Source organism: Pteronotus mesoamericanus, unplaced genomic scaffold, assembly GCF_021234165.1.
Source record: "Pteronotus mesoamericanus isolate MK-2021 breed Mesoamerican mustached bat unplaced genomic scaffold, CSHL_Meso_final contig_20, whole genome shotgun sequence".
NCBI lineage: Eukaryota > Metazoa > Chordata > Mammalia > Chiroptera > Mormoopidae > Pteronotus > Pteronotus mesoamericanus.
In genome coordinates, this window is record NW_026555085.1 from 22088817 (window position 1) to 22104674 (window position 15858).

The 15858-nt window shown below is 35.3% G+C and overlaps 1 protein-coding gene across 5 annotated transcripts in view; it reads left to right on the forward strand.

Moving 5' to 3' along the window:
• MLIP (muscular LMNA interacting protein) overlaps window positions 1-15858 on the forward strand; it is a 231554-nt gene that overhangs the window by 140693 nt on the left and 75003 nt on the right. For 4 of the 5 annotated variants that reach the window (XM_054569496.1, XM_054569500.1, XM_054569497.1 and 1 more), the window contains 3 exons: window positions 3-86; window positions 193-252; window positions 11686-11730. In XM_054569496.1, the coding sequence (XP_054425471.1) occupies window positions 3-86; window positions 193-252; window positions 11686-11730 (189 nt within the window). The remainder of the gene's footprint in view (window positions 1-2; window positions 87-192; window positions 253-11685; window positions 11731-15858) is intronic. The other variant, XM_054569498.1, reaches the window with a different exon arrangement.

Here is a 15858-nt window from a genome sequence, read left to right on the forward strand (position 1 = left end):
AGTTTTGTTTCCCTGCACAGCTCAGGCAGCAAACTGAAGAGCTCTGTGCTACCATTGATAAGGTCTTACAGGATTCCTTGTCTATGGTAATGCCTTAGACTAGAATGTGCAATTCAAACATTTGCTTTGCTTCTCTTCATTTGCCTATATTTGAGTGTGATGTATCACAGGCTTGTCTTTCTTATTTTCCAGCATTCTTCTGATTCTCCTTCCAGTACCCTACAGACATTGTTGGGTTCTAACGCTATCAAAGTATGTATATATTTAATATAATTTACTGAACCATAAGAGTTTCTATATCAATAATTTTTAAGCTGCAGGTCAAAGTCCAGTAGGGAATTGGGAAATTAATTTAGTAGATAGCAACCAGCTGGGTATTTTTTTTTGTTAGGAAACTGCATTTTAAAAATAGAATAATAAGAATGTAAAAAAATATCAGATTCTGTTCCAAATAGTGTAGGTAGTACTGAAATTTATTTCAATTTGTTTACATATACATATATAGGTATATTTGTACAGGTTTGTAAAGTAAAATCTGTTTCTAACCATGGGCCAAGTTCACAACATTTTGAAAGCCAACATAATAGGCTACATTATATGTTGGCATTTTCAGAAGCTCTATGTACAATTTGTTGCCTAATCTCATCCTGACCATGTCTTCAGTGCTTATGAAATTCACAGCCACTTAGAATTGTAGAAGTGGAAAATGAAGTACACTAAACTAGCATTAGTCTAAGAGCTTTATCACAGGTATTATTTCTGGGATATTATTTCTTTTGGTTGACAGAATCTATTTCATTGACTCAGAGGAACAGAGGCTTGGATATTTTAGATTGTTAGGGGACTACTAAAGAATTAATTTTATATTTACATAATGAAATGTTTCCTTCTTATACTGTAGCTATTTTCATTTGTTGGAATAAAATGTTACATTTTTCCAGTTTTTCTGAGTGCTTAATACAGACCTCCTTATTACAAATTTTGAAACGGTTGTGGTTTTTTCTTTATTGACAATGGTTAGTTTTTTGTCAGCCTTATATTCTCTCTTGGAATTAGTATACTTTGTGCATGCTTTTTAAAAAAAAGTTGGATACTGTATATATAAAGTAGGTTTTAAACATAAAGATTGCTTATAATTAGAAGAGTAATCCTAACTATCTATTGGAACATTATAGACAAATATCCATTAATAATGATGCAGAAACCCAATAACCATTAATTGTCAGTATTAAAAAATTATATTTTATCAGAAAGGACCTATAATGAATAATTCTATGTTTATTATCTAGTTAGTTGTATACATTTATCTTTTAATCTAAAAATATAAAACTATTTAAATACTATGTAAACTTTAAAACATATTTTTTGTTTGTTGAACATAATAAAATATCCTATATTATTTAACTGTAATACGAATAGGACTTAAATAGTATAATATGAATAACCATCTTTATTATTGATTTATTTTAAATATTTAATGCTCATACTGTTTAAAAGCATTAAGTCACTATTACTAAGGCAATTATTTCATTCCACAAATATTTATTAAGTGCCTACGATGGGCCTGGCCCTGTGAAACATTAGGGAGATAATGGTAAACAAGGCAGAGTTACTTGGGGGGCGTACTTTGGATGTAGTTATCCGAAAGCAGAATTCACGCTGAGAGCAAAGATGGAAAGAAGCCAACCACAGGAAAATCACGGAGAATAGCTTTCAGTTAGAGGAGTAGGCATATGCAGATTTCCTGAGTCAGGAAAGCACTTAGTGTGTATGAAGACCAAGAAAAATGTGGTTGAAGCATAGTGAGCCAGGGGTGAACCGTGTGAAATGAGGTTGAGAAGGTGGACCAGAGATAGTGAAGATACTTTTGGGCCATGACATCAAGTTTGGGTTCCAAGGAAAATGAGAAGACATAAAAAAATATGGGGGAAATTATATGATACCATTGAAAAAGATCACAATAGCTGCTGCAAAGAGGCTACTGAGGTCAGAGAGGCAGTGGATGAAGTCGGCCTGGATACGGTGGGTTTATAGCTAGAGAGGACTACGTGGGTATGAGAGAGATTTTTCAGATTTGTCGCACATTTGGAGATGAGTGTGAATAAGAGAAGATGGATGAGCTCCAGGTCTCTTCCTTGGGCATAGACGACTGTGAAGGAGCACGGTGTGGGAGAGGAAGGAAAGCTGGTTTGGATAGGATGACTTTGCAGTGTGCATTACGGAGGACTTAAACCTGTGTGTCTGGAGGTGGTAGGAGAGATTTTTGGGGATGACCAGCACATGAATGTTGTGAGCGCCCTGTACAGAGCTCCAGGGAACAAAACAGCTCAGGTCCAATAAAGGAGGTGGAGCAGAAACCTGCAAAGGAGAAGAAAAATCCCTTATAAGAAAATCAGAGCAGGATGGTGTCATGGAAGCTACAAGAAAAGAGTACTGCAGAGAACATAATTGTAGGGATGGGGGCCAAGAGGAAGAGGAAGATAGGGCTAGAGAGGTATTCATTAGATTTGACATATATTTTGAAACTATATTGCTGTTTCTTTTGTGTTGGTGCTCATTCTTATCTTTTTATTTTTTATAGCTTTTACTAGCATTTATAATCTTTTTGAACCTAAGGTTGTGTTTTTAGTGTAGTATGAATATAGTTATCCTATATAGGAAATAAATATGTAATTTTTAATTCATGTTTTGTTAATTTTTTATGTTACCTTTAAAAATCAATTTCTATTAGTTCACTTTTTCTTTATGTACCCTCTTGCGTTTTTCTTTAGGACAACATTTCTGGATATCACTGTTATATTCAATTTGAGATTTTCTCTATCTAGGACCTTATGTCATTTATAATTATTATAATTATTATTATATTAATACTGATTTCTGCAATCTTATTTTATATTTTCAACTTAAAATGTTTTCTTTATCTGCCTTTTCTGCTTTCTTTTGGATATTTTGACATTAACTGGTCTGAAACTTTTGAAAATTTTACTTTATATTTTTGTTACTTTTTGTAGTTACATATAAATTATTAAAGATAATAATTATGTTTATTTTCCTATCATTTTTAAAGCTTATAAATATTTTCCCAGACATTAGATAAGTACTATAGCACTTTAATTTCCACATGTTTTTAATCAAGGCACACACCCAGATATAATTTGTTAGTATTTTTTTGACTTTTATATTTAAATTATTATGATTATATTTTATTTAACTCTTCTTTATTTAGATACTTATTCTTTATTTAGATCCTATTTCTCACAAGTTCATACCTTTGCCTTTTTTCTTGTTGGAATCTTGCTGAAAATTTTATTCAACATCGGATTGTGTTGATTCTATGGCCTCTATCCCTAAAAATGTATTTTTTGCCCATTCATTTAAATTCACTGGTGTAGCTCAGTGGATTGAGTGCTGGCCTACAAATCAAAAGGTCACCAGTTCGATTCTCACTCTAGGGAACATTCCTGTGTTGCAGGCCAGGTCCCCAGCAGGGAGCAGGTGAGAGGCAACTACACATTTATGTTTCTCTCCCTCTTCCTCCCTTCTTTCCCCTCTCACTAAAAATAAATAAATAAAACATTTTAAAAAATAAAATAAATTATAAAATGAATTATAGTTTTGCTGGATATAAAATTATAGACCTCTCTTCAACACTTTTCCCCCCAGGTTCTGTTACTTCAACCTTTCTTGTGAAGTATTTTGTCAGCATGATGTTTATTCTTCTGCTATAGAGTAATCATTTACAGAGTGGTACGGTAATCTTTCAATATTTTATCTTTACCTCTGATGTGACTATTTTTCCTATAATGTGTCTAGGCATGCATTTTTTTTGTTGTTGTTGTCTTATGTATCTGGATTGGTGATCTCTTTGATTTTTCACTTAGAGCCTTTAAGTTTTTCCTTCCCCTTAAATTCGGCATAATTTTTAGTTATTTTTTTCAAATATTTCTTTCCTGCTGGGACATTTATAATACTGATGTTGTCAATTTTGTTTCTCTATTACATTTCTCCTAAGCTTTATATATATATTTTTCTATCTATTGTTTTCTCACACCTGCAAGAGGATTCCTTGATCTGATATTTCAGTTCAAGAACTTGTTCAGTGTCTATTTTGTTCTTTAATGCCTATGTAAATTTATTTTTTCTAGCTTTTATAGTTCTTTTATTTCAAGCCAGGTTTATTGAGGTGTACTTTACTCACTGTAAAGTTTACCCTGTTAGTGTACAGCTTCTGACAAAGAATGCAGTTATGTAACTACCCCCACATTCAAAATACAAAACACTTCCATCAAATAGCATAGTTTCCTACTGTTCTTTTGTGGCATATCCCTCTCTCCAACTCAAGTGCTAGGCAACCACTGATCTTTTCTCTATATCTATATTTTTGCCTTTTCAAATGTCATATTAGCAGAATTATACAGTATGCAGTCTCTTCAGTCTGGCATTTTATATTTAGTACAAGACAATTCAGTTGATTAATTCATATTTTTGCATGTACTAATAGTTCATTTCTTATTATTGCTAAGTAGTATTCCATTGTGTGTTTCTACCATACGTTTACTATTCACCAGTTGATGGGCAATTGGGTTATTTCTAATTTGGGGGTTTTACTAATAGAGCTACTAAGCACATTTGCAAACCAGACTTTGCACAGTCATATTCTTTTGTTTCTTTTGGGAAAAAATCTAAAAATAAAATGGCTGGACCATTTTTTTCTTTTACAGTACTTCCATTTTCATATGTCCAATCAGTTTTACATGGAAACTCAAATTTATCTGGGCATATCAGCTATTTTGGCTGTGTGTGTGTCTGATACTTGGGGTGGAAGATACTAAAGCCTAGTTCCCAGGGTTTCTTCATTATGGGTTTCAGTGTGCGTGTGTGTGTGTGTGTGTGAGAGGGAGAGAGAGAGAGAGAGAGAGCAGGAGGTGTATGTGTCTCAGAATATAGAGGCTCCATAATATGAACAATTTCACACTTGCCACTTTCTCCCTACCTCAACGATGCTGTCCCTCCCCTTTATTTCCTCGCATCTCTGTTTATGGCCTTCTATACTCCTCTTTTCCAATAGCTGTCCCAGTTGTCATTACCAAAAAATAAATCAAGAAAGGGGTTATTAGAAGCTGAGTAGTTGTCCAAACCTGTAGTTAACTGTCCCTTCTTTTCTGTCATGCCGCAGTTGAAGGACCACACTGATGCCATGGATTCTCCTTTTTACCATCCTTAAATTTTACTCCCTTACACTAGCCCTTTGTTTCCTTATCTCTGGTGATGAAAGTTATGAGTGAAAAAGCACAAACACTAGTCAAGATGGTGGCATAGGTAAACATAACTTGCCTCCTTGCACAACCACAGCAAAATTATAACAAAAATACAGAACAAGCATTACTCAGAACTTTCAGAAGTCAAGTTGAACGGAAGTCTGACAGCTCCAAAATTAAAGAAACTACATCCATCCAGACTGGTAGGAGGGGCAGAGCTGTGTAATGGGCTGCTTCCACATCCAAATGCGGTAGATAAAGATTCAGGAGGAATATATTGGGAACAAGGAGTCCCAGCCCCATATCAGACCCAAGCCCACGGTTCCAGTGCCAGGAAGAGAGGCTCCCATAACTTCTTCCTGAAAAACCAGTAGGGATTAAATTGGTAGAAGAAACTGCTCAAGCCTCAAGCAGCTCCTCTTAAAAACTCACACATGGACTTACTCAGACTAATTCCCTCTGAGCTACAGCACTGGAGTAGCAGCTTGAAAGGCACCAGTGGCATACAGGGAGGTACTGAAGTGTCCAGCATCAAGGCTAGAGCTGGGTGACAGCTTTCTCCCATATATAAATGTGGGCAGAGGCCATTGTCCCTTTTCTGAGCCTACCTCCCCAACCCCCCACTGAGCTAGAGAGTTAGCAGGCTGCTGCCATATCTGACACTCTATCAACCTGGCTAACACTGTTTGCCCTGCACTAGCGATCCCCTGAGACTCTGTCCCACCTAACATATGGGCTCACCCAAGTGTGAACAGTGACTTTTCCATATGAATGGCTAATCTTGGCTCATGCTTCACAACTTCCTACATCATCTCAAACAAGCAACAGCTAACCTCAGTGAGTCCCCAGTTCCCGAACCACTTGCTAAGTGGCCCTAAGCTCAGCACCAGCAGTGGCCAGCTTAGATTCACAGCTTGGCTTCACCTAGGAATCTCCAACCCAGCACAAGTAGCAGCCATCTCAGATGCTTTATAGCTCATTTAGAATGGTTCGGGCAGAACACAGGTGGGAACTGACCTTGGCCTGCACCACCAGCTGATCCTCCATGAAGGGCAGACATTGGCAATCAGTGGTGCAGCCAATCCTTGCAGCTGACTGGCCTAGGTAAATCTCTCCCATTGATCTGCTAACAGCAATCAAGGCTCAAATACAAGAGAAGGGTGTACTCAACCCATACAAAGGGTGCACCTCAAATACCCAGCTTGGATGACTGGGGAGCAGGTGCTACTGGGCCCTACAAGACACCTACTACATTAGACCACACTACCAAGACAGGGTGTAATAGCAGCTCTACCTAATACATAGACACAAACACAAGGAGGCTGCCAAAGTGAGGAGACAAAGAAACATGGCTCAAATGAAAGAACAGATCAAAACTCCTGAAAAAGAACTAAACAAAATGGAGAAAAACAACTTAGCTGATGGAGAGTTCAAAATACTGGTCATAAGGATGTTCAAGGAACACAGTGAGGACCTCAGCAGCATAAAAAATGTCCAGTCAGAAATGAATGATACACTAATTGAAATAAAAAAACAATTTACAGTGAAACAGTAGAGTGGGTGAAGCTGAGAATCAAATAATTAATTTGCAAAATAAGGGAGCAAAGAATAACCAATCAGAACAACAATAAGAAAAAAGAATCCAAAAAAATGAGGATAATGTCAGCAGGCTCTGGGACAACAAGCATTCCAACATTTGCATCACATGGGTGCCAGAAGGAGAAGAGAAAGAATGAAAAATTGGAAATCTATTTGAAAAAAAAATGAAATAAAATTTCCTACTTTGGTGAAGGAAATAGACATGCAAGTCCAGGAAGCACAGAGAGTCCCAAGAAAGATGTATGCAAAGAGGCCCATTCCAAGACACATCATAATTAAAATGCCAAAGGTTATAGATAAAGAGAGGGTCTTAAAAGTAGCAAGAGAAAAGTACTTGGTTACCTCCAGTGGAGTTCCCACAAGACTTTCAGCTGATTTCTCAAAAGAAACTTTTGCAGGCTAGAAGGCAGAGGCAAGAAATATTCAAAGTCATGAAAATCAGGGTCCTACAGTCAACATTGCTCTAACCAGCAAAGCTATCATTTAGAATGGAAGGGCAGACAAAGAGCTTCCCAGACAAGAAAGAACTAAAGGAGTTCATCATCACCAATCTGTTATTATATGATATGTTAAAGGGACTTATTTATGAAAGAGAAGATCAAAACTATGAACAAGAAAATGGCAAAAAATACATATCTATGAACAATTGAACCTAAAAAACAAACTAAGCAAACAAAAAGAACAGGGACAGAATTCTGGATACAGAGAGCAGTTTGGTGGTTGCCAGATAGGAGGGAGATTGTGAGAGAAAGGGTTAAGAATTGAGGGGATTAAAAAGTACAAATAGGTAGGTACAGAATAGCCATGGGGATGTAAAGTACAGTATAGGAAATGGAGTAGCCAAAGAACTTATAGTCATGACCCATGGACATGAACAATGGTGAGGGGATTGCCTGAGAGAGTGGTGGGTGTTGGGTGGAGGGGGGCAAAGGAGGAAAAATTGGGACAACTGTAGTAGCATAATTGATAAAATATAATTACAAATAAAAGGTAAAGTAAAGTAAAATAAAAAAAAGAATAAGCACAGACAGACCATATAAAACAAAGAAAAATAGCTACTTTGGGATGTTCGGTGTGAAAGGGAGAAAAAAATTGGTTCAGTAGTGGGGTCAAGGAAGAATATTTTATCTGCTTTTTAAAGCTGAAAATGATAAGAACAAGGAGGTACTGTTTATACAAAAGAGGAGATCCTGAAAAGTGAAAGTCCTTTGGAAGGGCACAGAAACTAGAGCCTAATTCAAATAAGTATTTTTAGATAAGAAGCTGGAAATGTTGTTAAACACTCTAACAGGACAGAAAAGAGAAGAAATGTTAGGTACAGATGTTAGGTAAGGATGTTAATGGGTTGATGGTGGGAAATTGATGAATTTTATAACTATTATTCTTAATTATAGTACCTTTTAGTGAAAAAAAATTAAACTCTTAACTGAAATTAAAGAGGGACGGTATAATGGGGAAGAATTTGAAAAAATGCGGAATAAGTTTTATGTATCCTGCTTTCATTTCTTCTCATATTTCCCCTCTTAAATCCCTTCCATTCACACTTTAGCCCCACTCTGCTGCCCAAACCACTTTTCCCAAGTTTCTGAAAGTTCCTCCCCATTGTCATAAACCCAGTTTATAAGTGATTTGAGCTGATAAATCTGAGCTGATCACTCTGTCGTCTTTCGTAGATATTCCTCTAGTACCTTCCAGGACACTATGCTTTCAGTGTTTCTCCTGCCTCACTTGACATTTTTATTTCTTAGTCTCCTTTGCTGGTTCATCTTCTTCCCAAATTATTGAATTTGGAGCGCTCTAGTCTCAGTGGTTGGACTTTTCATTTCTCTCTCTATTATTCCATCAGTGTTCTCACCTTGTCTCCATTTATATTTCTAGTCCAGGATACCTACCAGATGCCAGTCCTCTACTCTTCATTTTACTCTAGATTTCTAATAGATATCTTACTTAAATGAAATCTAGATTTTCTCCTACAAAAACTATTCCATACACTGCCTTCCCTTCTCCATTGACAAGACTACAGTTTTTCATTTACTCAAGGCCAGAAACTCTAGTGTCAAGTTTTATTCTTTTTCTTTTTGAGTTTTTTTTGTATTAGAAATTCTATTATTGTCTATTCAAAATATATGTAGAATGTGGTTATTTCATACATTATGTGCTACTGAGCCATCGTTAAGTTTTGCTGGATACTACAATATCCTTTCCCCTATACCCTTGCCTTACAATAATTTATTCTGAACACATCAAACAGAGGGATTCTTTGCAGAATAAGTCAGTTTATGACCCTCTTCTGCTTCAAGTCAGCAGTGCATGAGAAGGTAAGCCTAGGTCCTTAAAACACTCGGGAGGGCCTCTGAGACCTGGCCTTCTGACACCTCGCCATCTGCCCTGCAGCACTGCCTTTCCCACTTGGCTCCAGTCCTGCTCACCTTCTTGCTGAGCCTGGAATGTGCCATTATCCTGCCTCAGCATCTTTCATTCTTTCTCAATCAACTCTATCACATTTTATCATTTCTAGTTCATTGTAAAAATTTGCAAGCTTAATTTTACCTCAAACAATATGGTTAAGTATAGTGGTTTTCAGTCTGGTTCTAAGATAACAAATTTCTAGGTTCTTTGTGCGTCTTTTTTGGTTTATTATTGCTGCTCATTCTCACTCACATTTTCTTCTTTATTTTTCTGGGTCTGATTGTGTATTGGGTATATTCTACTTGAAAATTTATTTATAGTAATTATGTGAGGCCTCAGAAAATATTATCATACTATAGAGAGTCTTTTCTTTGCTTCTGGCAGACACTAGGAGCCCTAGCAAAAGAGGATTACTTTAATTTAATCTAAGGTTTTAAGATGATTTTTTTCTAAACAATCATTTTTAGATGGTTTGAGGACAGGCTGAATCCCATGTGAGATCTTCTGAATCACCCTTACTTCTGGGCCTCAATCTATTCTTGGCTCCGGAAACTCTGACTTTTATCTCACTACACCTCTGAGAATGTCAAATATTTGGACCAGCTTCTCATGCTACTCAACATTATTTGCAAATACCCCCAAGGTAAAAGCAGATCTCAAATGCTGGACTCCTCTCTTCAGGTTCCCATTCTCTCCTGATCTTGCCCCCAAATGCTTCATTAGCTTATCAATTTTTTTAAATAAAATATTTTCCAATATTTTGCTCAAATTTGTTATTATCTATTATGGCAGGATTGCTTTGAGTTCCTTAGCCACCATTCTCAAAGGTAGAAATTCATATAAGAACTTTGCACATGTTCCATTTTGTTGGAATGATTTTTCTCTAGATACCCACATAGCCAGCTCTCTCACCTCCTTCAAGTCTTTGCTCTAATGCCACCTTCTGTAGATTGACAATCCTGTTTAAAATTCTAAGTACTCAGCACTCTTGACTTTTACCCTCAGCACTCTTCATTTTCTTAAAATTTGGGTGGCTGTATATGTATACAGTGTCTGACTAAAATCACACCTCTTTTTTATTACAAAATCATATGTGTGTAATTCTGTAACATAACAGTATTACACTCAATCATGCCATATGACCTTTTAGGTGAAATGTTCAAATTAGCACTATAAATTATTACACCCATATTATTACCCTACCAACCACACTAAAGCAGGCCTTTCTTCTGCAAGACTCTGTATGTGTGTATGTGTTGGGGGGGGCCGTGTGTGTATTTGGGAGAAGCAAAGAAGGTATACTTTGGATGAATGCTCCACCCAAGGCTTCAGATTATTTCTACTCTTTTTTGTAATGATTTTGCCACCTTCTAACATACGATTTTATTTACTTATTATTGTATTGTTTATCTCCTGCTGAAATGTAAGCTCCCAAGGGCAGGACATCTTTGTCTCTTTTGTTCACCGACAATTCTGAAGTGTGCAGAACAGTTCCTGGCAGACAGTAGATACATAATAATATTTGTTGTATAGGTGAATGAATTAAATAGCCACCTCATTTCAGGAAGTGGAAAATTGAGGCTATAAGAGAAAAATTGGGGACTTACCAGGGAGTATTGAATGCCCATTTGAAGTTTATTGTCATTAATTTATAATGAAATCAATTAGCTTGATTGAGAGAGTTTTCCCAGTAGTATTTTGCTTCTCAGGTGTAAGTTCAGAGAAAATGGTTAAGGTCCATCCAGGCTGTGTACATGTTTGGAGGGCTGGGTTCACAAGGAGAAAGCAAGGCAAAAGAAAAATAACGTATAAAGTGACTGAGAATGTGCAATATACATAAAATAAGAGGTAATAATGCCCAAATGGAGCTGGTAAAGGTCAATGATTTTGAAGTCTCAACAAAGCTGAGGCTGAAGAAATGTTGTGTTAGGGATATTTGAGAAATGAAGATGGTGGCTAGGAGGTATCACTCTGAGAACTGAATGTTAGAAATTGAAATTTTAGAGGTTTCCCATTAAAGTATAGGAATAACCCTGGAAATGAATGCTTGAAATGGAGTGGAGGAGAATATCTTTGTAGCTAAACAGATTAAAGAATTGAGAGTACGGAGTCTTCTATGTGAGTTTTGAAGTAGCCAAAAATTATGTAAGGAACTATTATGATTCATGAATAAACATCATCAATAAATAAGGGAAATTTTACTAGAAAGCTGATAGATAACAGCAAGGAAAAGTAATAAAATGATATAGTTTAATAAAATGATTTTCAAAGGAACAGGGGATTTTGTATAAAAAAGAGGGAGTAATGGTTAGAAAGTCTTAATAAGAAAAAAAAATAGGGGAACACTTATCCTAGAAGTTAAATCTTTTAGTATTTTATTGATTACTCCAGTATTATAATTACTTTTATTTTCGTGCAGAAGCCTACAACTCTTCCAAGAGCAGCTGGTCGAGAAACCAAATATGTAAGTCCTTTCATAATTATATGCACTACTTCTTTTGGTGAGAACATGTGTATGCTTTCAAGGCTACTCAATTATACAGTCATTTAAATTGAATTAGTTGATTTTTTCATAAGTGGAAAGGATTAAGATGGTATGATCGACCCAGATGTAGAAAATTGGTGTATGTCAGGTAAGTTTATTGAAATAAATTCTTTAAGTGAGGTCTAATTTGATTAATTTTGCTAAGTAAAGCAGAACGTCAACACCTGCTTTCTGTCTTTCTAATAAAGCTTAGATGACATTCTCATTTCTGTAATGGTTTATGTGGTTATTATACAATAGTCAACTCATATACTTGAAACAATTTGTCCTTTTCTAATAGGATTGTCAGTTTAGTTGATTTTTAGCAAGTAAACCAATTTTCACTTATGAACAAAATAGATTAATAATTAATGTATAGATACAGACTCATACACGTGATTGAAATAATTATGTGTAACTGATTCTGAATGTCCTAGACACATGCACAATTGGCTTTGCCCTAATACTCTATCATGTGGCCAATTTCTGCTTCTGTTTAAGCATATGAGGGGAGCCCCAAAATCCCAAATTTATTTTTTAAAAATTGTGTATTTATTCTTGCATGTTTAAAATTTGGTCACCTTCAAAGTCCTCTCCATTTGATGCAATTCACCTGTTGAGACATTTTTTCCACTGTCCAAAACGGTTTCTGAAGTTGTTGATTTTGATGCCTCTTAGTGCTTCTGCCATTTTTGTTTCATCTCTTCCATATCAGCAAAACATTTTCCTTTGAGGACTTTTTTCCTCCAGGGAAAAATAAAAAGTCACTTGGGGTGAGATCAGGCGAATAGGGAGGGTGGAGCACAGGGGTCATGTCATTTTTAGTCAGAAACTGCTGAAAACTGTTTGAACATGCTGACTGTTCAAAAAATTGGTGTGGGCAGGTGTGCTTGTACATCATCCATCATGAAGTGAACAAACATACTGAGTCTTCAAAAAAATTCACTGAAGCTGAATGCAGCCTATGACACCACTACCAGCTGGCACATTGATATAGATGGGTTCCTAGAACATTCACCTAGCAGGGGAAGCCTGTATTACAAGGGGCCTGCCTGCCAGAAGATAATTTTTTCGGGGGGGCCCTCATATTATAGTAGAAACAAGATTGTTTCCTAACAAGTTTTTACTTTAATACAAACCATTAAACTATTTATGTTATTTTACATAATATTTTCTAATATGTAGTTTTATCATTATCATCACCATGAGTAAATAGTTACTCAGTTTACATATTGTGACCTACCTTTTTACAATGATAAATTTCTGCCTTCATTTGAATCTCCGTAAGGCAAATAATAAACTGGGTGAAATTGCTCAATTTTATCACATTCAGGAAATGATGTTTAGAGGACATGGGTAGGAACACTGCCTAGAGCATTTTCTAGAAGTTTGTACTATTAATTTTTGTCATTATTGGAGACCATTTGAAGTAATATTTAAAAGACTGGAGGCATTTAGTAGGCTTGACTCAAGTTCACATCATAGCATTGCTGCTTGGTAACTGTCTGATCCCAGAAAATCACTTAACATCTCTGTGCCTCAGGTGTTTTTTTTTTATATCATATAGGGATAGTCATAACCTTGTTTGGCTGAGGTAAGGTTTAGGCTGTTGATGTATGAAAAGCCCTTAATGTAATTCTGACACACAGGAATCACTTAATAAGTAACAGTTTTTTTCCTCTTTTTTACCCCTTGCTTTCTCTTTGTCCCTGCCTTCTCCCTTATTTTCCTACCATCTACCTCGGAAAGACTAGAGGCAGCATGATTTAGCTGAGTTCTTTCATTCTTGAGTACAAGAAAAGAAAATATCCTAAAGATGTTTCTATACTTTGTGTGACTAATACGTTTTATAAGAGTAAGACCAGGGAAAGAGTAGCTAGAATTTTTTTTTCTCTCACCTTTCTTTCTTCATTACTCCTACTTTTTATCAGAGTGCTTCTTACTCAGAATCACTTACAATAAGGTGCAGAGGGCTGATGTCTTCTTCCAGCCCTTCCTGAAGGTGGTTAATTTGATAGGAATTGGATAAGTCTGGAGGGGCTGCTTCAAGCTTCATAGTAGTTATTTGAAATTGTCCTTCAATCAGTTACCAGATTTAAAGTTGGATAACATTTGCTCAAACTTTATGAGAGCATTTGAGTCACTTGAGGTTTACACTGAATCATCAAACAAATTAGTATAAACTAGAAAAAATACAAACTGATTCAGATAAGATTCTTAACTTTGATTAAATTTGTTTTTTTCAGGGAGAATCTTTGCTTTGTACTTTCTCTTACAATCTGACATTTGAATTGTTGTTTGTGATACCTCAAATACTTTCTTATAGAAATTAGAGAAGAGCTGGCCAGAGAACTGGTCAATGTTAAAACAAACTTATAAAGTTGCTACTAGTTTCCAATGTATTGGTATATCCTTTGGATTTCCAAATTTCCTAAGATAATTGCAAATGGTTTAATTAAATAATGAGAAATTGTATGACCAATTCCTAATTACAGGACCTTTAGTGAAAAGCTGACTTTTATCCATTAAAAAAAAGACAAGAAAACCAATATAACACAATCAGTTTCCCTTTCTTATTCTTCACTTTACATATTTTTACATGTCCTATAGTGTTTTATAGAATGACCCAGAGGCAGTAAAAGTACCATCAAGTCAGAATAATTAAAGTCAAGGTTTTCTCCAATTCATGGTGACCTTGAGTTGCAGGTTGTTTTAAAGTACAGTTGACCCTTGAATAACAGTTTTGAACTGCATAGGTCTACTTATATTTCAATAAATAATATGTGTTTTTTCTCTTCCCTATGATTTTCATAATAATATTTTCTTTTCTCTGTTTTATTGTAAGAATATAGTATGTAATACATATAACATACCAAATATGTATTCATTGGCTTTTTAAGTTATCTGTAAGGTTTCATGTCAACAGTAGGCTATTAGTAATTAAGTTTGAGAGGAGTAAAAAGTTATATGTGGATTTTTGACTGTGTAGGGGGTCAGCATCCCTAATTCCTGCATCATTCAATGGTCAACTGTGACTTAATTTAGGTTCTCTTAAGTGTAATAAAATTTAAACTATGCTAATGATATGTTGAGTGATCTTCACTGGTCACTTGTTGAATTGACTATATTGATTTGTCATCAATATTTCACTGGATTGTTTTTAACAGATGCCAAATTCAACAACAGTAATAACAACTATTGTTTTAGTGACTGCCATGACAATGTATCCGCTTGAGCTAAAGCCGACTCTACAACTCTTGTTTTAAATTCTTACCTTTCAGTTAAGGTTTAACTATCTCATTTAACCCTACATTAATCCCATGAGGTGGATATTGTTAATACAAAGTCTCCATTTTACAGAAGAAGTAGCCAAATGTCAGAAGTCATAGTAGGCAAAACCAACCCAGGTCTTCCACACGTCAAAGCCCTTGTCATTAGTACTTATGTAAATCTACCAAAGCTTGAAACAATTTGTCTTCCTTACATAGTTTATCCTAAGTATTTATTCTTTGGGTCTAACTTATCTCTTCATGTCCAATTTCCTTCATTCTAACTTTGAATAAGTAATCTCATATTTGGTAACATATGATGATAATGTTTTTCTATATCGCTAGTGTTTTAAATCACTTGCTTATACTTAAATTAACTAATAATTTATCAGATAATTTATAAGTGATTATTTCAGGTGACACTCATTTTTTTAAAGAGTTTCTTTCCTTCTATGTAAAGGAATAAATTATCTATTTAAATTTCTGTTTTATTCTGTTTTAACTCTATTATCTTTGGAGGTGAATAATATGATTAATTTGTTAAAAAAAAAACCTAGGTTGGAATCACATTATGTTGATGACAACTTATATTATAAACTGTGTACATTTCACAAGCTGCTTTTAAATTCCAGAGAATAGCAGAGACAGGTATACTGAATATTATGTAGAGTACAGGTAACATCTCATTTTAATGAGCTTGAGGGACAGAAAATATCATTACAATTGCATACATATTGCTTTTTAATAAAGTATCACAATATATTAAAAAGTATGAAATTTTATTAAAAAATTCTTCACT